The following is a 27,588-nucleotide window of genomic DNA, read 5'->3' as shown; positions in this document are numbered from 1 at the left end:
CAATTAAGTTTGAAAGCAGCGCACACTCCGCTGTTGCGTGAAAACTCGTTCTAGTTTCTTGCATCTTGCTGCAAGTACTCGCCGAATTTGTCTTTCCGTGGAACTTCTTCTCAATCTTAACAGAAGTGGCGTGTGTTCAGTACCGGTACGAATGTATCATTGTGGAAAATGAGAATGGCACAAGGAGAGATGAGCCGAAACAAATGTACCGTTGGAACCTCTAAACCTACACAACTGGTACTATCAGTCAAGGAACTGCGAAATGAGTTTACCAATCAATTTGTTTCACCGGAAAGTAAAGCAGAACGGCAGTACAGACGTCTTTAAATTTTAGGTGATTTTTAATGTTATCGTAAACGTAAATGCATTGCATTCATGATAAAAGTAGTACCTACTGTTTGCAAAAATCAAAGGGTAATTAAAAGGCAGTCTCTTAGTGAGCGCATTTTTGTTTCCAATTATCGAAAACTTAATTATACAATAGGCAAGAGATGTTTGAAATTTGCATACGACATCCTCAAAGTTTTTAATGTAAGTGGAGTTCTCTGATTTTAGTTAATTGAATAGTGTTTCTTGGTAACATCAATATGTATTCCTCTAACTTTTTTTTTAATTTGTCTTTTGTCACGATTTTTATGCATTACTAATAATGCGATAACAGTGGCGACGCTCTGATTTTTAAGAATAACTGCACTTCTGTAATAAGAAATTGAGGCGAGTTCCTGAAAAAAAACCACCACTTGAAGTAAACTTGAGTAATTTTTTATTCTTATATAAACACTTCAGCAAGTGCTTACAGAAGTTATTTGTTGAGGACGCAGGCCTTTTGTAGTACATCGCATCTAGGGGTAGCTTGACGTTGGTAGCACTTGTAGACGAGTGAATATCTTTAAAGTAGTGCCGATTTTCTCCGCTTTTGGCAGCACTAGCGAAATCGTCAAGTTATCGTGGTCAGACAGTACCTCCAAGAAATAGATACGACTGCAGCATCCAGTCTAACACTGTTCTTAACAACAAAAGTTGTAGTATTTAAAGAGCTGGTAATAGTTATATTGTCGTGCTGAACAAATTGGCTAAATCTTATTTTGCAATATCTACTGTGATTCATCATCGTCATCATCATCATCATCATCATCAATCACCAACATGATCTTTCACTGCTTTCACCACGCACAGCGGCACAACTATCACCGCCCTTGCAAAATATGAACTCAAATATTAGTGAGAAATCTTTCCTCGTAAGCAATCTCCTGAAAGCAAAGGAGCATGGACACACAGACTTGAAAGGCTGGCAATACTAACACACAGTGCTTACTTATCAACAGATCGAAATACATAATAAAAATAACGCATGGGGGCGTGCATGTATAAATGCTCGTTCTTGCACTTTCCTCACACTTAGGTGAAACTATAATTAAGCCATCAATAGTATTAAAGAAAAAGGTAATTAGCTGAAAAATCTGCTAGCAGTTACTCCCTTGCCTGATCAATATAAATAGGAAACGACCCAGCCACTTTGGGAACAAGTAAATATTCGAAATTACAAGGAAATGGACACGCAGTTAATATTAGTGAGATATCAGTTACCGCAGATAAGAATCATGATGCAATTGTTAATTTTTATAGGCATTAATAACCGTTAGTTAAGCGCTATGATTAGCTGATGAAGCAAATCAAGCGGACACAAAACTGGTTCACATCTCTGAGAAGCCTACGTGCCGTAATTGTTCGGTTTCCTAATTAAACCTCTACGCTACGAAGCGTTAAAGATTTCTTTTGGGAGCAGATGTCTGACAGAAATATGGCAGAAACTGACAATGATAAAGTTAAATGCTTCTCGAGTATGAACTAAACACACACGAAAATTCCAAACTTCATTTCTGCTGCTGTTATATTGTTAAAGAATGTGCATTTCAGTGCACTACCACACAATAAAAGTAGCAGAATTACATGAAAACTGAAAAGTGGACATTATAGCCTACTGTAAGAATAAATATTTTTATGTATTAAACAAACACCATTTTTGCATTATTTCACAAATTTTATTATTGTTACTGCACGAAAAATGGGCTTAGAATCCGAAACCATTTTTCAGTGTTTGTTTAGTTAATTTACAATGTTTCACCAAGAACCCACAGATTATTCAATTAAAATGATGTGTATATTACAGTTTTCCTAGAACTACAGACTGTTGCGTTTCGCGGTATTTTTAACCGTTAAAACAAGCTAGTTTCGTGGCATCTATGAGTGAATCGACAGTGTATGTCACATCTTGAATTCGAACCATTCTGCTGCCCCATTTTTCCCCCAAGTGCAGTACTCCGTGGAGCACCATGTCGTAAGGAATGTGTGTACGAGTTCTGATCAAAAAATTCCGGAACTTTGTCCACAAAATTATTCCTACGCTTACCTTTTACTTCTTGTGCACGGTCTCCTTCAAAATACTCTCCTCCACAATTGATACAACACTCCCAACGCCGCCTTCACTTCCGCAAACAGTCTTGGTATGCCTCTTGGTGGATCGCGCGAAGTGGATTTTCTTATATCTCGTCTGTCGTTCCAAATCTCAAATCTTCATTTCAACGGGGTTTTCAACTCCGGAAATAGAAAAAAGGCCGCAGGGAACAGTCACGCACTAACACGGATGAGTGTGCAGGTGCGTTATAGTGATGCAAGAGCCATGAATTATCTCGCCACATTTCGGGCCGTTTCCTTGTCACATTTTCTCGCAGGCGTCGCAACACGTCCCGATAGTACCTGTGTCACGAATTGATGAAACAATCCTCCAAATTCAAAGGAAACTATCAGCACGGCTTTGACATTTGACCTGACCTGGCGAGCTTTTTTTTCCCTTGGAGAACCATTGCCGACCCTTTGTGAAGACTCGACCTTGGTCTCAACATCGTAACTGTAGGCCCGCGTCTCATCATCAGTTATCACTCTCTTAATGAATATCTTGTTCTGATTTGCGCGATCCAAAAGCGCTGCAAAGATTGTGAAGGTCTTTCTGGTCTTGAGACTCATGAGCCGTTGGACGAACTTGGAAGCAACACGATGCATTCCAAGATGCTGTCTCAGGATTTCATGAAATGATCCAAATGAAATGTTACATTCTTCTACAAACTCTCTGACAGTCAGTCTTCGATTGGCACGCACAATTTCGTTGACGTTCCTGACATGAGCGCCGTCGGTAGATGTCGAAGGGCGTCCTGAACGAGGGTCATCTTTAACTTCTGTCCGGTCATTTAACTGTGTGAATCATTCGTAATACCGAGTACGGTTTAAGCACTCGTCACCATAGGCATCCTGCACCATTTGGTGTAGCTCTGTAAATGTTTTCTTGAGTTTCGCGCAAAATTTAATGCAGACGCTTTACTCCTCTAACTCTGCCATCTCTAAATTCGCGAACTGTGCGACACAGCGCCGGCCGGAGTAGTCGAGCGGTTCTAGGCGCTACAGTCTGGAACCGCGCGACCACTACGGTCGCAGGTTCGAAACCTGCCTCGAGCATGGATGTGTGTGATGTCCTTAGGTTAGTTAGGTTTAAGTGGTTCTAAGTTCTAGAGGACTGATGACCTCAGACGTTAAGTCCCATAGTGCTCAGAGCCATTTGAACCATTTTAAAACCAGCCTTAGGACTGATGAGAATAATACCGTAAGGAATAATATAAACGGGGGATGTCTAAAGCTGATGAACTGCTGTCGCTGTGAAACAATGATACCATTTATTTTTACGTCTACGTTGGAAGTATCAGTTACCACATTTCACAGTCTGCTTAACATAGTCTTGTAAAATATTTTATACATAGCATCGGAAACTTATGAACTACTAGCTAGGCACCCGGGATTGCCTGGGTATTTACGTATTCCAATCCTATATTAATCCACCTCTTCCTAGCCCCTCTCTCTGTCCACCTCCACCTCATCCTCCTCCTCTCCCCCTCTGTCCAACTTTTCCTCCTCCTCCTCCTCCTCCCCTCTCTCTGTCCATCTCTTCCTCCCTCTCTTTCTCTGTGAGTCCATTTCCACCCCCCTTCTCCCTGTCAATCTTCTTCTTCCCCCCTATCTGTATCCATTTCCCCACTGTCTGCCCACCTCTTCCTCCCACTGCTCTCTCCATCTCCCCACTGTCTGTCCATCTCCTCCTCCCACCTCTCTCCCCACATGATCACCACAACCCAATATGGCGCTGCTAGTTATTACCCCAACAGTATTTATTTACAGACAGTAAGTAACATGTGTATCAAGTTTGGATGTAATCGATCCAGTGGTTTAGGAGGAGCTTTTTACACATTGTCATATACTTCACATATATTTAACATATTTCACTCACATCTGTGCAAATATTTCACCTGTGTAAATTGGAAATTTGTGATAAGGTCTTATGGGAGCAAACTGCTGAGGTCATCAGTCCCTAAGCTTACGCACTACTTAATGTAACTTAAACTACCTTACGCTAAGGACGACACACACACCCGTGCCCGAGGGAGGACTCGAACCTCCGACGGGGGCAGCCGCGCGGACCGTGACAAGATGCCCTAGACCGCTCGGCTACCCCGCGTGGCTTCACTTGTGTCTCTAGCTGATTTCATCCTACAGTTTCATTCTTCACAAAGCTCAATTTTTATGACTCATATCGCTTTAGCCACAAGTCATGCAATGATATAATTTTGCAGGTACATTCAGTGGTACATGCAAATACTGTCTGCAGAGTGTGCCACAAATAGAGTTAGTAATATAGAAGTAACAAATTAAAACATTATGTCTCATGCAGCAATTTTATTGCATGAATGGCGAAAATGTAGGTACTGATAAACTTTATTTTTTTAAATATTTTGTGAGGGATGTCAGCGAGAAAAAGTGTCTTAAAAGGGTTTCCACAGTTTCACCCTCGTATGTATTCAACACGTATTGAAAACACCTCCTCCTTCCCCTCTCTGTTTCCACCTCTTTCCTCTGTCCACCTCATCCTCCCACCTCTGTTTGTCTACTCCTCCCCACTCTGTCTCTTCATCTCCCCCTCCCCTTCCTTTCCCTTCCCTTCCCGGCCCTTTGTCCATTTCCCCTACCCCCTCCCACTGACCATATCCTTCATCCCCTCTTTCCATCTCCACCTCCTATCTTCCTTTTCCACCAGCCAACTACCTCTTTACACCTGTCTCTCTCCGTCCATTTCCTTCTCCCTCTCACTCTGTCTATCACCACCTCTATCCATCTCGACCTGTCCCCAGACATACGTACAGGCCCATGTAGCCCCTGCAACACAGTTCTATATAGCATACTACTACTACTACACGCATGTCATGCAGGGCACTCTACATGTTGGGGCCTGGGAAAAAAGTTTTCTTTCCTCTGACAGACACTGCCTTGCAAAAGCAGGTTGATTTAGCACGCTGGTACTGTTCCCATACAACACACCTGTCGTGGAGGGCTGCCTGATCTGAAAGAAAATTACATTTTTGTCCTTATCTCTGCTCCTATTGGAGCTAGGAGGTTATAAACCCTATAGTGTCTACATACGTGAGGTCTGCTACTTCTGTGTCAAACTTGCTTGAAATCGACAAAAGTGTTTAGGAGGATATCCTGGACATACAAATATACAATTACACATAAAGTTCACAAACAAATATCGTATAACTGCATGTTACATCCAAGTCAGAATGGCTTTTAGTAACACTTTCTCTTATCGGGATTGCATTCTGCCATCAAAGACTTAACAGCATTAAAAGTTTGAACTAAAAATAGTAAAATTTTCATGCTACAGTTGTTTATACAGTGTTAGAACCACAAATTAACGGTCAACCGAGAAATGTAGTAAATTTGTCTCTGAAGCTAGTTCTAATCCCATCTAGATCAAAATTACGATCCATATATTTAGTATGTCAGTGACCGTCATGCACAAAAGTGTAAGGCTACTAGAATCTAGTATTTGTAGCTACACCGAAATAAACACTTATTTCAATAGCCCGAAATAATGGTCAGAGTGCACTACAGTAAACAGATAGGGCGTAGTGACAGTGCTGACTTACTAAACTGCAAGTGCTCGGTAACGAGGCCTCTAAGACACTTCCACCGCTGTCCTACTTCCAGAGTAAAGGAGGTTTGAAGTGAATAATTAAAAGGTACACTGGGAATTCGCTGGACAAATGTGAGTTCCTGAGTTGCCTTGTGAATACAGTAGTTCTGACGAATTTCTTTTTCGGATGACGAGTTATGTAAGCAGGAGAGGCTAATTATTGACTTGGAAATTCGAAAGGTATGACAATTAACAAAACAAGTAGCGTAATTGGAAATTTACGCTGCGAACGATTAAACCCCTATGTATTATCGTATAGTTTGCTGAGAAACTTGACTTGCCAGCCGCTTGAAGATATGACATCCATTATCTCGCAGAAATCTGCTTACCAAGTTTCAAGAGGAATCTAGGAACACATTACAGCCCTCCACATATCGCTCCCGTGGGGACTCCCTAGTCAAGATTAGGCTAATTGCAGCGCGCACAGAGGCATTTAAGCAGTCATTTTTCTCGCGCTCAGCATGCGATTGGAACAGGAAGAAACCCATCCACCCCTATACATGGTACAGTAGAAATCCTCACACGCATTTTACAGTGATTTGGACAGTTTTGTTGCATATTGTGCACCCTCGCACTAACAAAATTTTACTGGTTGAGTAGTATTTAAGTGTAGAACACCCACCCCCTTTTCGCCGGGCCACCAGCTTAGATTAGACGATTGTCAAAAATCATGACGCTCTTTTTTAAGCATTTTCATGTTCAATTTCTTCACTTATTACTAGTGAACTAGATTGCTGAATGGGTCTTAGAAGAGATGAACTAATTGTAAGCTTATGTATCATTGACACATGTCTTACGAAAGCTTCAAATATTAACTATCACGAATCGAGCAACGATGTCAATCTCAACGAAAATCAACCTCGTGTAAAATTAATTCTGGGAAAACCTGTGCTGAAAGGCGAAATTTAATCTCGTTTAAGTCCGTCATTTACGGCGACGGATGCTTAATCGAATTTGCAGTATCGTCCCTTATTATAACTAAATCACTAGGCTGTGTCCTGATTACAATCCCATAGCTATAATCTGCGACAACATGCTTCGATAACTACATTTGTAACTTGACAGAAATCTGTATCAGTAGCACAGGTTTTACGCAAAGTGTCACCTTACGAAGTTACGACTGAACTGGTTATGAAGCATCAAATTAAATCTCAGATTTAGAAAAACTAAAATAATGACTACAAGGCGTTCGGTAAATACTGATAAATGGCAGCAGTTTTCTGTAATTCGTAATGAGTCCAAATCTTTTATTTCTGTATGTTAATGCTTAATTCTGATGCTCGTTTGCTGGAGTTATATGATTTGAAAAGACTGAAGAAAGCGAATATTGTCTTGCATGAAGAATTTTTCTGTTATTTGTAAGCAGTGCGTCACGGGCACAAGAGAAGCCTGAAACAGGATTGGAAACATTTCCTGATTAAGTCCGCAATCTGTCATTGAGATAGTTCACTCCAGTATTTGTGACACAGCGCTCAACGAAGGATTCGCTTTCGTGATTACTCATGTTAAGTAATGTAGGTAAAGCACAAAACGGCCGGACGTTGATGTTACGCCTGTTTCGCCAACTACACCCACACTTCATTTAGAAGACCGATAAACGCAGAAATTTAAAATCGATAGAAAGGCTGTGGAAGTGTGTCTGCAGGTACAGGACTAGTGAATGTGCTTGGTGAAATTTAAAAACCTGCCCGTCGATCAAGAGTTCCTATCAGTATGTATCATCTCTACTGTAAGGAGTACTTAGTGTTATCACCAATTTTCCGATGGACCTTTGTCACTGCGGTTGAGAAATTCGCACAAAAATTACTGTTAAGCTAAAACAAGAATAAGTAACAGCTCTGTGGGGTATTTCAGGCGAAAAGTTTGAGCTTCATAGCGAACTGCATCTACAGCCGCAGCGGTAAGTAAAATCTCAAACTTAACGGTTACGCAATTCGAAGCGATTGGGACAAATGGCTCTGAGCGCTATGGGACTTAACATATGAGGTCATCAGTCCCCTAGAACTTAGAACTACTTAAACCTAACTAACCTAAGGACATCACACACATCCATGCCCGAGGCAGGATTCGAACGTGCGACCGTAGCAGTCGCGCGGTTCCGGACTGAAGTGCTTAGAACCGCTAGACCTCCGTGGCCGGCCGGTTGGGACACACACAAGCTTTGCGTAAGCAACAATAGCAGAAAATGTAACTGCACCATCTATCTAAATTCCTTATCAGACAATTATAACACAAGACGGAATTTTTACCTTCAAATGACAGCGACGGATAATAACAATTGACTTGTTTAATAAACCACTATTCCCTACCAGATAATTTTACTTCTTTGATAAATGGAATTGAAGAATCTACGGGATGGGATATGAAAGCGTAAATTCTATTCTTCAATTGTAGTGAGATCAACCTCGGACAAGCCTAAAATTAAAGAATGTAATCAGTTTTGTTTCGATTGAAGTAGGACGTGACGAAAAAGAATGCTGTTGAACCAGAGTCTGAACGCGCCATAACAAGCTGCAGGAGCAAATCTCGCCTTCAAATGGCATGACAGATGCTTGGAAAAAACAGTGAAGACAAACCAGAGGAATTGTGTAATATTAAAAAAAAATAATCAATCGAACAAGTAAGGTAAGAATTAAAGAGACATCGTAAGGAATGGCCAATCGCGACAAAGGCAAAAAGACGTACGGAACCAAGTAACCTGAATCTAAATGATATTTAAACGAGAAACTTTATGGGAATCCGAGGGAGAAAAGGTAAAACCAAAAGGGAAATACGGAAGCGTCCGATCCCGCCCGTCTGCTTTGATCCATGACGTCACAAATATGGCGGAAACAAAAACAAACACACACACACACACACACACACACACACACACACACACACACACACACACACTTTCCACAAGAAGCCTAATGACACTAACGGGACAAGCGCGGGAAATGGGGTGTTTTGGGTGGGGGGCAAACTAAATATAAACAAATTTAGACGCCTTGCTTAGCTACAACGTGTAAGTGAAGACAGCCATGCATGAATACCCACCCACCTCCCCAGGGGTCGTAACCCCTGCAACCCATAAAAGATGAAGATGCTTCAGTAGCTGATTAGTGTTTTTTGTCTTTAAAAAAAAAATCTCACGGGATAGAACGAACAGATCAGAAAGATAAATATAATAAACTAAAACAGAAATTGGAGGAAACAGATAATTAAAATAAGTAATAAGTGTTTTTAAATTTAAAAAAAATCTCACGAGATAGAACGAACAGTTCAGAAAAGTAAATAAAATAAAACAGAACTGGAGACAGCCACACTCAAACCAAACTCCGCGCCGTCATGACGTCACACACGACAACACCCTTACGTCACGGGTCAAAGCCGACGCGTGGGATCGGACGCTTCTGTCGACCAACCAAAAGTGAACATCAAACCATTAGGGGGGGGAGGGGGGGGGGAGAAGCCTTGTGTTACTATCCCCGTATAAAAGACGGATTGTTAAGGAAATATGGATTAGCGGCAATCTCGAATAAAATATCTTTGAAATACTGTCAATGCATTCGAATACAAAATCAAAATAATTAAAATCGCACCACAGACGGAAAAATTAACATAAAGACACACAAGGATGAATTTTAACAATAGATTCGGCAGATAGAGAGATAAAGTTCATACGTATGGACTCACGCTACACAACAGCACGGTAAGAATGGTACGAAATGTGACGTAAAAGGTGGACCGAGTAATGGAATAACTACTACTAGAGTGTTTGTACACGGATATCATATTTACCTGCAGAAACATGTGACTGTCTCGTCTACCTCGATGACGACGTTGTTGCTGAGGCTGGTAAGCTTGAGTAGTTTTCGGCCGCCGCCACCGAATGTAAACATCGTTCAGTATACTGTTCACAGCCTATAATAAACTCTTCCTCAGCTGCCTTAGCCTTCAATACAGAACTCTGATTCGCTCTGACCGGAACTTCTGACTCTGGCACTGTTTCTCGCTATTTCGACTTTCAGACACCCTTGAACGACAACAGACGAGGCTTGATGGTTCGTATCCTATCGTTCGGCCGACTAGACCCCGTCAAATGAACCGATCAGGCGGAGCCACATTGACATCTAACAGGTAATATGTGAAAGCCGATGCAGCCAATCGTAAACAGTGAACTCACTGCCAGCCAACAGAGCAAACAAAATAGCGGACTTAATTAAGATGTGCAGCTCCAGCATGCCAGTCACATCGGTAGAATAGGGAACTCAACAGTGTCCAGGAAGTAGTTTTTTTTATCACTAGAATACAACCAGAAGTTACTTTACTGAAACACGACGGTCAGAGACAGAGCACACACCACACATGGTCGGCCCACACAGCCCGCAGAACAACAGTGTCCGTCCGGCTGGCGAACCCGCGACACTGGCGCGTTGGAATGCCCAACCAAGAATTATCGGCGCCAGCGAAGCCCCGCGCGCCCGGCTCAGAGCCGACAAACTTTGCCCTAATCGTATTTTCGCGTCCGTACAGCACTGTAAGCGCCAACAACTACGCCACGCTCACTGCAAAAAAAGGGAAGATTTTTGTGCGCTACCTGCGGGAGGGCCATCCCATTTTCTTCCTTTAATATGCAGCATTAAGTGTTAAGTATGTAGAAAGTACAACGCAAATACTTTTTCCCAGGCGGTACCTTTCACGAGCAAGTAAAAATAAAAAAGCTCAGTAATTGCAAGTTTTAATAAATAGGAAACAACGCTTTTGAACTTTGCTTCCTCCATGAAGGTGATCGCTTATGAAGTCTCTGTTCAACGAATTCTTGACTACTCGTCGATATTAGACACTTAACCACATTAGACTGAACGGTGCGGAGTGGGCGGAGACGGGGGGGGGGGGGGGGGGTGTTGAGAGAGAGAGAGGAGTTTGTTGCTCCATGGCGCAAACAGCTGAAGTCATAAGCATCAGGTGTCACGCCTTAAAATGATCAATTACAGAATGAATTTCAAGTCGATAATTCTCAGAGCCTAATCGACTGAAGTAGGACAGCTAAAAACGGTCACTTCTTTTTCGAGGATATTGTTCAAACGGTTGAAAACTAAATTTCCTTCGCAGTATTACTCCGACGAATAAAACGTAAAACGTGATCTATAGCTCGTCCTCTATCTGCTAAAAATCTGATAATTCAGACGGAAAATGTACATTAAAAGGTAAACGGTCACACGGCAATGGGTCTGAAAATGGGGCACAGTAAGCACAGAGTGGTGCGGGGTCTCCACATAAATGATGGTGACTGAAACGACAATACCCAATACGCAGCTAAAAGTGTCTCCTTGCGACGAGATGTTTGGTTTGTGGGGCGCTCAACTGCGCGGTTATCAGCGCCCGTACAAATTCCCAACCTTTGCTCAGTCCAATCTCGCCACTTTCATGGATGATGATGAAATGATGAGGACAGCACAAACACCCAGTCATCTCAAGGCAGGTGAAAATCCCTGACCTCGCCGGGAATCGAACCCGGGACCCCGTGCTTGGGAAGCGAGAACGCGACCGCGAGACCACGAGCTGCGGACTCCTTGCGACGAGGGGGGCGATGGAAGTCGTCAAGTCAATGGTAGGTGTTTAATTCCCCGAAGTTTGTTCCCATACAGAGAAGACCAGTGTTCATGCCGGAGTGACAAGTGTTCCTACGTGCAGCAACACAGAGATCATCTGAAGGGGCAGAATAGCTACAAGGCCTAGGTAGTCGGACTGCAGCCTTGGCGGAAGCAACGGCAGCTTCATTCCCCGACACTCCCACGTGATCAACGACCCACATTAATAGCACTCTTGTTCCACCATCATCAAGTGAATGGAGGCATTCTTGGATTCGATGTACTAACGGGTGGCATGTACGTATCACAGAGAGCCTCTGGACGGCACTAAGTAAATCGGAACATAATACACAGTTGAGAAGCCAGTAGCGACAGATGTATTGGGTGGCGTTTGTTGCCAAAGACAAAGTGTGTGTGTGTGGGAGACTCGAGGACAAATTCCAGTAAGAGACGCTAAAAAGAAAGCGCTGTACTTCGTGGCGAGCGTGACAAAATTCCGAAGAGCCGAATCCATATTACTTGCTCCACTATACATCTCGCGTAAAGGATGAAAAATTAAGACCTTTTATTGATATAAGGGGATGATTACAATCTTTCTTCTCGCGTACCAACTGCAATTGGCCAGGGAAACGAAGGTGGGCGGGGAACGGCTTACAGGATGTACCTTCCGCCTAAGATCTTACTTGCAGAGTAAGATCTTGCTTGCAGACTTCACAGAGTTAAAATGTAGTTTTAAAATGCTATAATTTTTGCCCTGGCGGCCTTAATCATCCCATGTATCTGGCAGCAAATGAACAGAATGGCGGAAGTGCTCGTTTGCCAGCTAGCTTTGGCCGTATTTTCAAGAATCTCTCTGGACTTCGCTCAATAAAGAGGTTTCACCATTCACTGTCAAAGGAAAGTAACTGCAGTTTGTACTCTGGGGGCAGCCGTTACTTGTGAATCGAAAAACGTCCATCAGTCTAGTAACACACGTGCTGAAAAGTAATGCCTTTGAGTATTTATGTGAAAACTTCACAGCTTTTCCAACGGAACTAACGTTATTAACTCCTATACACCTTTATTCTTCATGTCTGCATATTTGGTGCCTCATGCCGCTAGAGGGCGTGGAATCGTAAGGTGTAATATGGCAGTGTATAGCGTAACTATGTCGGTGCGGGGAAAATATGTGCTGTAATCGAGTTTCCATTACGAAGGATTCGTCCAACACCTGTCTTTCAGCATGACAATGCCAGACTACGAGAGCTCCGACATCTGCAGCAACCCGACGCCTTGGGTTCACTGTCATCGATAATCCTCTCTCCAGTCTCAAATTGGCCCATCCGATTTTCATCTGTTTCCAAATCTTAAAGAACACCTTGGAGAACTTCACTTTGATAGTGATGAAGCGGTGCAAGCAGAGGTGAGGTTGTGGCTCCGTTAACAAGGTCAAACATTCTACAATCATTATCAACAAACTGGTCTCTCTTTGGGAGAATGTCTTCGTCGCCAGGGTGACTACTGTTATGTTGGGAAATAAATATGTAGACACACAGAATAAAGACGTAGAATGTTAATAACGTTTGTTTTATTTAAAAAGCTTTAAGAATTTTCACATAAAAATTCAGAGCCATTATTTTTCAGCATGCCCTCATACAACTTAAAACAAGTGAACTTGACATTTCAGAGATGAGGTATTTATACAGAAAACACCGGGAACAGACTTACTCGTGTTTTTCTACTTTTTATGATTCACCTCTGTGATTAAATAAAAGTTTTTCACTTATTCCTCTTTCTGAAGCGTCCTCCGTGGCAAACTTTCAAAAATGGTTCAAATGGCTCTGAGCACTATGGGACTCAACTGCTGAGGTCATTAGTCCCCTAGAACTTAGAACTAGTTAAACCTAACTAACCTAAGGACATCACAAACAGCCATGCCCGAGGCAGGATTCGAACCTGCGACCGTAGCGGTCTTGCGGTTCCAGACTGCAGCGCCTTTAACCGCACGGCCTCTTCGGCCGGCGTGGCAAACTTTCGTGAATGTTTCACATCAGCTCTACACTGGGTCCCTTTTACGGCTAATTTGTACTGTCCAGTGAGCTGTTCTCTGACCATTTGCTGATACACAGCATTATTTTACACTTCGCATGTGTCTATAGAAATGCTACGCATTTCATGTCGAGGCAAAATGTTATTAACAGATGCTTCTCTCGACCGTCACGGACAAATGGAAACCTACGAGCACGCATATTCTAAAACCCTGATCGGACACAGCTAAGAAAATGTGTAAATTAAAAAAGTTTGAGTTGAGAGAGAGAGAGAGAGAGAGATTCGGCGTTTCCTGACTTTTAATTTGGTGTATTTCTACTAGGATTATTTTCATTAGCTCGCTCCGAGAAAAATATCTAGCATAAGGGCGCTATCAGAGAAGACAACGGGATGAAACAGAAATGCGCAGGTCACGTCATGCGAAATGACGATCGATCGACCACCTGTGAAAGGACGTCAGTAACAGAAGACACCGACACGAAAGCTACTGGCAGAATCGATAGTTATCTTCTGGATGTTCAACCGAAAAGAAACGGTTCGTTTAGATGAGGTGAACCTATATTTTGAGTTTGGCACAATGTTCTAGTGTATATCACTGTAACAAATCACAAGGACTTTCTGTAAGTATATTCGCGCGTCTTGCGGAGACTTCGATAACGGCTCTCTGTGAAACAACTCAACAATTATTTTAAGAAATGAATCAATTTCTTTGACATTTTGATCGTACTACCTATGCTAGACAACAGCAACTGGAGGTACAGTTCTTTATGACAATCCTCATATCATTTCCGAGCAGGCGCAGTCATGTCCACTGTAAAAATGTTTATAGACGACAACCTCCCAACGCCAGCAATACTAGAAATGGTAGTGCCACCAGCAACACGCATCGACGGAACCTTCCCATAAGATAAGAAACTTTATGTTACACAGAGGGATAGCAGCCGAAGCTGCAGACAGGTCGAAGAAGAAGAAGAAGAAGAAGAAGAAGAATGCGGTGACTCGTAATCCAAAGCGGTCGGGAGGTGGGTATTGTTTTTGATGGCATGCCTACAAGTGCTGAATTATTACCAGATTTCGTGAAGGAGTAGTGCGAACGCGAGCAGAGGACGGAATGTGTAGTTTATTCTACCACTCGACACCACACAAGTTCGTAATAAACATTGTTGTCTCCGGTCGTAACGTACATTGTTTTCCACAACACAATTAAACGAGTCTGTTTAACTTATCAGTTAACATTACTCTGAAATGTATTTTTCCCCCGTAAGGTCCTCATCGCGGAAACGCCGGTCTTGCGTTCAGGGAGAGCGCTTTACCCTGTACGTTCCGGTGTTTGATTTTGTGCTACGGGTAGCTAAACTACTACCATTCACGGACAATCTCCGACAGTCATTATTAGTTGTTTTTCGACGGTGTCTATTTTTACTTAGAATGCAGTTTTCGATAGATGCTCACAGTCAAATTTTGTTGTACTGGGCTTAAACCTTTCATTTACGAGACACATTTTTACATTAACACATCATCAAGTAATCATGACAAAGTAGCTGACTGCTGTACTCCTTCAAATAATTTTATCCACAGCCACAGTTTTCAAATTCAATAATAATATTCAGCGCACGTATACGATTACCCTGAGCGCATTTTCGACAGGTATCTTAGTGCTAGTGTACGGCCATGACCGATAAGGGAAATCAGTGTTCCACAACGAAACCATTATGTGCAACGAACTGCACAGATTTATTGCAGGGAGCGGAGGTGGGTAACTAATAGTTTACATTTATTTACTTTACAAGCTAATTCTTGCAATAAGCTATTTATTGAGAACAAGTAGCTCGGTTACCGGTTTCAAACCGATATCTTCATCATCGGACGACAGATCACACTTCAAATTCCACCTAGTTAATGCTGAAAATGAACCTATCAATTCGAAACCGGTAACGGTGCTACTTGTTCTAAATTAATATGCTCATTAACAGTGGCTGCTTGCTGCTTATAATTTATTGTAAGAACTAGCTGTTACCAGTCAAGTGTCGCTGTGCCACAGTCTGGTTAAATGGAAAAGAAAGAAAGCTCTTGTTTGTAATATGAACGGGAATAGGATAATACGTCCAAATCTCCTTCTCCTCTCCTTGTCTCCGCCAATCTACTCCTCCCTCTCTTTGTCCATCTCCTCCTCCTTCCTCGTCTCTCCGTCCATCACCTCCTTCCCCTTCTCTCTGTCCATCTCCTCCTTTCCCCTTTCTACATCTATTTCCTCTCACTCCTCCGTCAAATCTATACTCCCTCTCTCTGACATTCAGCCTTATTCATTATTACTGCAAATTCAAATTCTGTAGTACTTCTAATCACAAGCCAGTAAGCCATAAATACAACTTTCCTGCTTGCGAACAATGTTTCACTACAAATTAATAAATATATAGCCAATCGTGTCCGTACATTTATTACAGTAACATGTAAAAATTTGAAGTACATCATTCGAATACTTTTACAAGATTTTTGGTAACAATGTTTCACCTTATATATTACATATATATTTATATATTATAAATATCAAAGTATCTAGCCTATGTCCATCCAAATGTTCATGAGAGTAACGTGCAAAAATCTGAAGTAAATTGATGCAATGCTGTGTCAAAATTTCGAAGCAATCAGTGAGGAACTGTCGGAGACTTCTGGTTTTGGACAACCGAACATTTATATTTTATATAGATTTTTCCAATTATTATTACATAAAAATTTATATGTTATATGTGCCGCTCCAGTAGGAATATAAAACCACGCGCATATTCAATGCAACATTGTGTCAAATTTTGAAAGTAATCAGCGAAGAACTTTCGGAGATTTGAAATTTTGAACAAACGAACATTTACATTTTTATTTACATAAATGTAAATGTTCATTTGTTCAAAATTTTAAATCTCTGAAAGTTCTTCACCCATTGCTTCCAAATTTCGGCGCAACGTTGCATTCGAATACGTGCGTGTATTTATATACCAATGAGAGCGCCGAACGGTATATAAAAATTTATGTATTATACATATTACATTTTATTTTACATATATACATACATTTATCCACCATATGGTGCTCCAGTAGGAATATAAAAACATTTGAATATTGGAATACAACGTTGTATCAAAATTTCAAAGGAATCAGTGAACAACACTCGGATGTTTAAAATTTTGTGCGAATCAACATTTACATTTTTATTTATATGGAGTAACGTGTATTTTTCACGCAGCCATGGTCTCACAAAGTCAATATTCGACAAAATAGCATTTATTTGTTTTTATACCGTGACATCTTATGTAGATATAAAGCAAGCCAATAAACATTACAGACTTAAACGTTATGTATAAAATTATATAACAACATACAAGATGCTAGTGCGAAAGGTCTAACGTTTGTTTCACTGAAAGAAGTGTGATTTACAAATTCGGAAATAACACTAATGGCGTGCGCACGACGTAAATCGCCAATCTTCCAGTGAAAACAAATTAATATAAGCAGCTGCAGCAGCAAGTCGTATACCCCTAGCTTACTTATTTGTTACATAGTTTAATTCTTAATTTCTTTGCGTGTTTTTGGGTACTTGCATTGTTTAATTCATAAATTTCGGGCGTATTATAGTATTTGAGAGTTGTAGCATCGCGCTTTAGTGTTTACTTCGTAGATTCTTACTTAAATTGCGTGTGAGTTTCGTATAGGAGGTGTAATTTCGAGTTTTAGTTACTGTGATCGTAAATTCAGGCAGATTGTAGCGCAGTCGTTAGGCATTTGTACAGATTAGTTAATACATTCTTTGCGTGTTTCCCTTGCGTTATCTAGGCACTGATTCGTGTTTCAGTAACTGTTGTTCAACATCGATTAGAATGGACAGGGACTGTGATTGCTGTGTTCGGATGAGGGCTGAGTTGGCATCCCTTCGCTCACGGCTGCAAGCGGCGCTGACTTCGGTCGCGCAGCTTGAGGCTGTTGACAATGGGCACCACTGTGGGGAGCCGGACTTGGGTATCACGGGGATATCAACCTCGTCCCGTCTGTCCCCAGATCGGTCTGCAGCTGTGGTTGCCCAGTTGCTGCCCGCAGTGGGGCTGAGCCCTCGCCTGTGGTTGATTGGGAGGTCGTTCCAAGGCGTAGCAGGCAGCGAAAGACGTCCCCGGAGGCTGATCAGAAAGCCACCCCGGTGCGTCTGACAAACAGGTTTCAGGCACTGTCTCTGGCTGAGCCAGATGCAGCTGCCTGCCCTGTTTCAGAGGATGATTCTCAGTCTTCAAGGTCCGGTCAATCACAGAGGGTGGGTTTATTGGTAGTTGGGAGCTCCAATGTTAGGCGCATAATGGGGCCCCTTAGGGATATGGAGGCTAAGGAGGAGAAGAAATCCAGTGTGCACTCCGTGTGCATTCCGGGTGGAGTCATTCCTGATGTGGAAAGGGTCCTTCCGGATGCCATGAAGAGCACAGGGTGCAGCCAGCTGCAGGTGGTGGCACATGTCGGCACTAATGACGTGTGTCGCTTTGGGTCTGAGGAAATTCTCTCTGGATTCGAGCGGCTATCTGATTTGGTGAAGGCTGCCGGTCTTGCTTACGAAATGAAGGCAGAGCTCACCATCTGCAGCATCGTTGACAGAACCGACTGCGGACCTTTGGTGCAGAGCCGGGTGGAGGGTCTGAATCAGAGGCTCAGACGGTTTTGCGACCCTGTTGGCTGCAGATTCCTTGACTTGCGCCATAGGGTGGTGGGGTTTCGGGCTCCGCTGAATAGGTCAGGAGTTCATTACACTCAGCTGGCGGCTACACGGGTAGCGGAGGCTGTGTGGCGTGGACTGGGCGGTTTTTTTAGGTTAGAAGGCCTCGGGAAAGTACGGGGTGGGCTGCAATCTCAAAGGGTGCATGGCAAATACAGGACGTGCTTGGATCAAGGAACAGTCGGAATTGTAGTTGTAAATTGTTGTAGTTATGCTGGGAAAGTCCCTGAGCTTCAAGCGCTAATAGAAAACACAGAAGCTGAAATCGTTATAGGTACAGAAAGCAGGCTAAAGCCTGAAATAAGTTCTGCAGTAATTTTTACGAAGTCTCAGACGGTGTTCAGGAAAAACAGATTAGGCAGAATGGGTGGTGGAGTGTTTGTGTCTGTCAGTAGTGGTTTATCTTGTAGCGAAGTCGAAGTAGATACTCCGTGCGAATTGGTATGGGTTCAGGTTATACTTAACAACCGAACTAAGTTAATAATTGGCTCCTTCTACCGACCCCCAGACTCCGATGATATAGTTGCGGAACAGTTCAGAGAAAATTTGAGTCTCGTAACAAATAAATACGCCACTCATACGGTTATAGTTGGTAGGGACTTCAACCTTCCCTCGATATGTTGGCAAAAATACTTGTTCAAAACCGGTGGTAGGCAGAAAACATCTTCCGAGATTGTCCTAAATGCTTTCTCCGAAAATTATTTCGAGCAGTTAGTCCACGAACCCACGCGAATTGTAAATGGTTGCGAAAACACACTTGACCTCTTAGCCACAAACAATCCAGAGCTGATAGAGAGCATCATGACTGATACAGGGATTAGTGATCACAAGGTCGTTATAGCTAGGCTCAATACCGTTTCTTCCAAATCCACCAGAAACAAACTAAAAATAATTTTATTTAAAAAAGCGGATAAAGTGTCACTAGAAGCCTTCGTAAGAGACAATCTCCATTCCTTTCGAACTGACTATGCAAATGTAGACGAGATGTGGCTCAAATTCAAAGATATAGTAGCAACAGCAATTGAGAGATTCATACCCCATAAATTGGTAAGAGATGGAACTGATCCCCCGTGGTACACAAAACAGGTCCGAATTCTGTTGCAGAGGCAACAGAAAAAGCATGCGAAGTTCAGAAGAACGCGAAATCCCGAAGATTGGCTAAAATTTACAGACGCGCGAAATTTGGCACGGACTTCAATGCGAGATGCCTTTAATAGGTTCCACAACGAAACATTGTCTCGACATTTGGTAGAAAATCCGAAGAAATTCTGGTCGTATGTAAAGTTCACAAGCGGCAAGACGCAGTCAATACCTTCGCTGCGCAGTGCCGATGGTACTGTTACCGACGACTGTGCCGCTAAAGCGGAGTTATTGAACGCAGTTTTCCGAATTTCCTTCACCAGGGAAGATGAATGGAATATTCCAGAATTTGAAACACGAACAGCTGCTAGCATGAGTTTCTTAGAAGTAGATACCTTAGGGGTTGCGAAGCAACTCAAATCGCTTGATACGGGCAAGTCTTCAGGTCCAGATTGTATACCGATTAGGTTCCTTTCAGATTACGCCGATACAATAGCTCCCTACTTAGCAGGTCGCACCAGTGTTTAAGAAGGGTAGTAGGAGTAATCCATCTAACTACAGACCTATATCATTGACGTCGGTTTGCAGTAGAGTTTTGGAGCATATACTGTATTCAAACATTATGAATCACCTCGAAGGGAACGATCTATTGATACGTAATCAGCATGGTTTCAGAAAACATCGTTCTTGTGCAACGCAGCTAGCTCTTTATTCGCACGAAGTAATGGCCGCTATCGACAGGGGATCTCAAGTTGATTCCGTATTTCTAGATTTCCGGAAAGCTTTTGACACCGTTCCTCACAAGCGACTTCTAATCAAGCTGCGGGCCTATGGGGTATCGTCTCAGTTGTGCGACTGGATTCGTGATTTCTTGTCAGGAAGGTCGCAGTTCGTAGTAATAGACGGCAAATCATCGAGTAAAACTGAAGTGATATCAGGCGTTCCCCAGGGAAGCGTCCTGGGACCTCTGCTGTTCCTGATCTATATAAATGACCTGGGTGACAATCTGAGCAGTTCTCTTAGGTTGTTCGCAGATGATGCTGTAATTTACCATCTAGTAAGGTCATCCGAAGACCAGTATCAGTTGCAAAGCAATTTAGAAAAGATTGCTGTATGGTGTGGCAGGTGACAGTTGACGCTAAATAACGAAAAGTGAGAGTTGATCCATATGAGTTCCAAAAGAAATCCGTTGGAATTCGATTACTCGATAAACAGTACAATTCTCAAGGCTGTCAATTCAACTAAGTACCTGGGTGTTAAAATTACGAACAACTTCAGTTGGAAAGACCACATAGATAATATTGTGCGAGCCAAAGGTTGCGTTTCATTGGCAGGACACTTAGAAGATGCAACAAGTCCACTAAAGAGACAGCTTACACTACACTCGTTCGTCCTCTGTTAGAATATTGCTGCGCGGTGTGGGATCCTTACCAGGTGAGATTGACGGAGGACATCGAAAGGGTGCAAAAAAGGGCAGCTCGTTTTGTATTATCACGTAGTAGGGGAGAGAGTGTGGCAGATATGATACGCGAATTGGGATGGAAGTCATTACAGCAAAGACGTTTATCGTCGCGGCGAGATCTATTTACGAAATTTCAGTCACCAACTTTCTCTTCCGAATGCGAAAATATTTTGTTGAGCCCAACCTACATAGGTAGGAATGATCATCAAAATAAAATAAGAGAAATCAGAGCTCGAACAGAAAGGTTTAGGTGTTCGTTTTTCCCGCGCTGTTCGGGAGTGGAATGGTAGAGAGATAGTATGATTGTGGTTCGACGAACCCTCTGCCAAACACTTAAATGTGAATTGCAGAGTAGTCATGTAGATGTAGAAACTTTTTATCACATATTAATCTAGGACTATTCTGAAGTCCACATGCTGCTATACGTCCTCTGGCGATAAAATTAAAACAAACAACAGTTCGCACGGAGGCATACGTCATATAGTCTGGTCGCATGCTCCATCCACGAGTGGAATGTTATGGGGATACGGAATCGGATTTTGGGTGAAAAACGCCATTTTCGTTTTATTGGCTTAATATATTCCTCCGAGTTTTCTGTTTAAAATGACATATCAGACATAGCTCAACTAGAAGTATAACTAATTTATTTTTATAGATATATGAGTTCGGGTATTGCCGTCTTGTAATACACTTCTGTCATGGCTGACCATAAACGTTTTGGCAGTATATTAACATGACATGAATTCAAATATCCCGCTTTCCAGCGAATTTTTAAAAACTATGTGTCCGAAGTGTTTGTCTCTGGTTTCGTAAGTTCCTCTTTGATTTTCTGACTTTTGAATGTGTGTAAACAGCGTGCTATACGAAAGTAGTAGTGTCGAGTTTTTTCGTATTTAGTGCTTCATTTTCCGCAGTGAAAAGGCCTAGAGGTATGCAGAAGTATTTAAGATACGTGTTAGCTGGCAAAGGAAAAGAAACAACGATTCGCTAGCAAAGCGAAGCATATCATCATCATCATCATCATCATCATCATCATCATCATCATTCTTGGAAAATGTGAGTCCACTCATTTCCGATTTGCAGAATGAACTTACACCAAATGAAAACAGTGCTTCTCAAAAAAACTCAGAGATTTGAAAGAGAAATATAATTTATTGGATAAAGGGAAGAAAGTTTTTGAACTCACTGATATGAGTGTATAAGTGAAGCTCTTGAAACAGTGTGCGCGGCAAAACATGTAAAGAAAACGTTTCTCTGAAAGTAGAATCCCATATTGGCCTGGCTGCCCAGTTTCCCAGTTTAATTTACTATGCAGTGTTTGTAAATACAACTTTAAGATTCCAAGCTCTGTTTCAATAACTTATGGATACAAGAAAACTGAATTTTATAGTGTAAATATTAGGTTATTCTGTGGGTTGCAAACTATTGATAAGGGCAAGCAGCAGGTGATATGCTATGCAGTGTTCTACAACTTTTCAGTGTGGTTAGAAGCTTACACCTAAGTACTAGGATCTTCAGTTGAAGACTTAGCACAGAAGTCAGTGCAGGAAGTTGTGGAAGAAGCAGTGAAGGAAAATGATGACAACCTTGACCTCACAGTAGCTTTTGATGGCACTTGGCAAAAAAGGGGTCACGCTTCCGACAATGGTGTTGTCACAGCAATTAGTGTTGGCACTGGTAAGGTTACTGATGTTCCAATGATGTCCAAATATTGTAGATGCATACATAGGCTGAAAAATGTTCCAATGATATCCAAATACTGTAGATGCATACATAGGCTGAAAAATGAACATGGTGATGACTGTGTTGCTAATTATTATGGCAGTAGTGGTGGGATGGCGGTCGCTGACGTGAAAAAAAATCAGCCCTTTTCTGAGTGGTATAATGTTCGTTAAGTCCAGTACCTGGCAGACGGTGACTCCGAAACATTCAAAAGCAAACCACATGGGAATAGTGTAAATATAAGCAATCCAGTATGTATAGTACATGTGCAGAAGAGAATGGGCGCCAGGCTGAGAAAGTAGAAATCAATTATCAAAGGAAAAAACTAGATGATGGGAAAACATTGCATGAGAAAGGAAGATTGACTGATTCCACGATAGACCACATTCAGAATTGCTATGGCCTAGCAATCAGGCAGTCTTAAAGAAATGACGAAAGCTATGTGGGATTTGCATTTCCAACACAACATTCACAGATGAGCATCGGGAACACGGTTTTTGCTCCAAAAGTGAAAAGAGCTGGTGTAAATACAATAGGGGACAAATAACTGGTAAAAAATACAGTCATCGCCACAGGCTACCAGAAGCCATCATGGTAGAAATAAAGCCTATATTCAGAGATTTGGCTGAAAGAAGCCTTCTGATGAAATGGCTTCACGGAAGTATGCAAAATAGCAACGAGTGCTTGAATAGCGTGATACGGCATCATCTCCCAAAAACAGTGTTTGTTGTAATTAATGCTCTGCATGCATTTTGGAGTGTATGATTTTGTGGCAACCTTCAATCTTGGGAATATTACTAAACGCAAGGTCCTTGAAAAGTTGGGTTTGCGTGTTGCTTTTTCGCACAGTACGTCCTATTGTTGACGTTACATTGGCAAAGACTAAGGCATGCAGACAATATAACCACGACATTAGTGAAAAACGCAAGACAGGTGCAAAGGGGTGCCAAACGAGAACTTGAAGATGATTATCTCACGTACTGCTGAACTTAGGAGTCTGACATACGTCACATAGGTTTATCCTACATATTGAAATAATGGTTTTTAAATTACTTGATTCACAAAAGATTCAGAGGTGGTAATGTAGCGAAAAGTGACGGAAAAAATTACTGTAAGGCAAATATATCTCTGTAAGTACTTCGACAAAAAACTGTTGTTTCAGTGTTGTTACAACATGCCAATGCACATACAGTGAAAATTTTAGCTCTCTAGCTCCAGTAGTTTGTGAGAAAATGCTCCCTATAGTAGCTGTAATTTAACATTGAGGGGATAGGAGATTCTATACCCCCCCTTAAACCATTAACACTTTACTTTCTTCCTTTAGTACGAGAAGCAGTCATGTCATTCATAAAACACCTGGTATAAGAAATCTCCCAAGCTGTCACAAAGATTGGTTTGAACACCACAGTGCTTCATAGACTTGGTACCAATGGGGGTGGTACGCCGTTACTTTCTTCCGACCTTCTGAACTGACTTATCCAGACTTTTATACGGGGACCTTATGTTTGATGTAGACTCTGAACAACGGTGGAACTCGGTTTTTCGCACCAAACATTGCCATAGGTGAAAGAAGCGCTTAGTGATAGGTAAAAATCATAGCACTTGCCGAGGATCGAACCCTAGACCTTTGGATGCGTAGTATGACACTTCACCAGTGAGGCATAGAGTTAAGGAGATGATTCTGGGTCTGACAATAAAAGCATGACGACGGAGAACTAACGTATAGGCGGAAATGATTTTACTTTTGAGAGCTACCGAGCTCCAAGATGTTGTTTATTATCAAAAAAAAATTTTTTTCCCTTTCCCTCCTGCAAGCGTTTCCGGGAAGCTCCCATCATGAGGAACAGGTACTGATAACGTTATGTGGCTCCCAACAGTCATTCAATTTGACTTCAAGTGGTTTTGTATACTGTATTCACTGTTTATTTACTCAAGAAAGCGTCTCATTTCACTTCGCCGAGCTGAACAGGTAACGTTCCGGATCTCTACAGACCCGGGACCTCAAGATCATTAGCTGGTGACACTAATGTTCCGGACATACAACGCGAACGGGCTCTAAAGGGGGAATGTGTTCCTTCTCAACAGTGTCACTCTTCAGAAAGTGGCCATTACGCAACCAAAATTGCCAGAGCTTCACCCGACCTAGTTGCCTGATTTGACCCGCATGGATTACCACCTCTTTCGTAACGTCACGAAACAAAACGCGGGAAGAATATACACCATTACAATGTGGACACGTCGTTTGCTGTACAGCTGAATGAACTTACTTCGAAAAGATTGAGAAAAATAGTAAGGCAGTGAAGCTGCAGCAGGGAGTACAAAACGTGGCTAACTTTTTGAAGCTAAAAGTAAAACAGTCCCGTATTTGAAAATTGGTTATTACCCATGTACCAAACTGGAGGCGTTTGGGTCGTTATTGCGCTTTTACGGAAGAACATTTCTACCAGCTAGAGCTAAATTCCAGATGAAATTTAGGGAGGTCGGAACTTGTTGGCTATACAAACGAAACACACTTTCCAGCCACGTACGAGTCGGCATAGAACATAAAACTATTTAACAAACGAAGGTACACATACTAATAACCCTTTACTGGAATTAAGCAGAAAAATGTGACACGATAAGTCTACTTTCACTTGTTTTGAAAAACAATTTTACAATCCGCGAGACTTACGTCATCGAATCAGTTACCAAACAGTTCAGCGAATACACAGTCGAGGCGATTCATGGATGGGAGCAATGATGGATAGGAAAGACAATTTGTATGCCTCAAGCTATGCACAGGAAAGAATGTTTTTCTTACCGACTGCGAAGTCTTACTTGTTATACAGTTAAATTTTTTCAACTGCTATACTGTCAAGAATATATGAATAATGGCATGCAGCAAAGGTTGACTTTAATTCGTTTATCCTGAGAAAGCTACAGAGATGTTTTTTACAGGAAGTAATAATCTTTTATTAATATCGCTTATCAATATTATTATATTTCTAATATGGGGAGGGGCTAAATATGTTTGTTGTGCTATACACAATGGGAGGTACTATATAACAAAAACTTATCAAACATTTTCGTACCAAGCACTTTGTGGCCGACTATAAACTCTATTCCTCTCTATACCGTATCTGTTCTACCTATGACAAGCTGTTCGCCCCTTTCACGATTAGATACATATTTTATCTCCCCTCCCCCTCTTCCCACATAGTCTGTTATCAGAGAATGTTTTTCGAATCAATGTCATGCAACTTGCGCTATCCAAATATAGCTAGTATTACCCATATATTGTGAAAATGATGAACCGATAAAAGTAACACAGAAGAGCCAAATGTGAACTTACAATTGTAAGCCAAGCACCAATTTGAGTGGTACTGTTAAAATACACAACACAAAACAGTACGATCGAAAATCTAGATAAATGAGACTGTGACAATGATGCAATATTCTACGTACTTCGTCTGACCGACGACACTATTTCTTCGGATCGGAATCCATCCCCTGAAAATAAAGTACTCCACCAGTAAGAAAAGCAGCTCTGTTTAAACGAATACGACGCATTACTTAGTGTATTCAGTAATGAATTCCTTTTAATACAACAACCTGACAAGACATAATGAACATAATTCCCTTAGCCTTCTCTCAGGCACAAATAAGCCCTCTCATCTCATTCTACTACCATACCCTGTTCTCTCTCTCTCTCTCTCTCTCTCTCTCTCTCTCTCTCTCTCTCCCCCCCCTTCCCATCAACCTCCCTCCCTCCCACTAACGCCCATATATCGTACTCCCTGTCAATTTGCAGTACGTTTTCATTCCATTTGTATGCGTTTGTATGCATAACTAAGTATGATGGTATTACCACATCACAATGTCAATGAAGAATAAATTACACACTTCGCAATAAAGCAGTAAATTTTAACGAATATTTTGACTCACTCTGTATGTTAAGAAGCATTTCAAATATCATGTTGAATAAGTAAGAATGTAAAATAAAAATTAATCGCTGCTACTCCAAATAATTTTTACTTTATTCCGTCAATCTATGTAAGTGGAAGTAACGCGAAATTCAATACTCCATCTGATCATTCTAACGTAGGTTGAATATGCATATTTGAGTCATACAGAACTGTCAAAAATGCTAAATCGTTCAAAATGTTTTTCAGCAGTAAAGAAGACTAATGTTATGTGGTCAAACGCAGATATGTTCCAATACCATATTTCTCTCGTTTTTCGTCAAAACTAACAACTGTGTCGTCCTGTAACTGTTACGTGAAAAAGTCCTTGAAAATCGAGTTGTGGCCCCGAAACGCGTTGGACAGTAAACAAAAAATAAAAATATTGTTGTGACCGAAGACGGAATATTTTTTAAAACAATATATCTTTAACGAAGAAGTTAGTTATGGGCACCCCACTGTTTAATTTCTGTAAACGAAAGCAAATGTGACTAGTTACCAATATAATAACGCTAATACTCCGCAAAACACTGAAAAAGAAAGTAGCACATTACATCTATCTTAAACATACCAAACAGAGCAACGATATAGAAAATAGGTTCATTCAGTCCTTGTGTTGTAAAAATCAATGTTTATAATGACTGATATATTCATGTGTGTTTACTAAACACCGGCTAATTCGATACGACCTATCTCATTCTGGCGTTTAAGTGGCATTATTCTCATAACAGACGCATGCCGGTGTGTGTGCTTTTGCATTGTCTTTCCGTTAGTTGTTATTCCTCCGAAAAAAATTGCAGTGTAAGGTGCTGTGTGTTGTGCACGTACATATAAAAAATTAGTTTGGTGGGAAAAGGTCGGTTCTATAATTCATATTATACTGATTGGGACACAACGTCGTTTCCAAATCATGCATAGGGTCTTGATTTAACTGATGAGCATTTTCAGAACTCCAACGT

General features: G+C 41.6%; 1 protein-coding gene across 2 annotated transcripts in view; it reads right to left on the bottom strand.

The window, feature by feature from the left end:
• LOC126251939 (MOB kinase activator-like 2) overlaps nt 1-27,588 on the bottom strand; it is a 372,304-nt gene that overhangs the window by 325,881 nt on the left and 18,835 nt on the right. Inside the window, exon 1 of one of the 2 annotated variants that reach the window (XM_049952693.1) lies at nt 9,860-10,329. The exons of the other annotated variant lie outside the window; for it this stretch is intronic. Coding sequence (XP_049808650.1) covers nt 9,860-9,960 — 101 coding nt within the window. The 5' untranslated portion in view covers nt 9,961-10,329. Of the gene's footprint in view, nt 1-9,859; nt 10,330-27,588 lie in introns of those variants that run through there. 2 annotated transcript variants of the gene reach the window in all.

This window comes from Schistocerca nitens, chromosome 4 (genome assembly GCF_023898315.1).
Source record: "Schistocerca nitens isolate TAMUIC-IGC-003100 chromosome 4, iqSchNite1.1, whole genome shotgun sequence".
NCBI classification, from domain to species: domain Eukaryota; kingdom Metazoa; phylum Arthropoda; class Insecta; order Orthoptera; family Acrididae; genus Schistocerca; species Schistocerca nitens.
The sequence above is the reverse complement of the archived record's forward strand: the minus strand, read 5'-3'. Positions and strand labels throughout refer to the sequence as shown.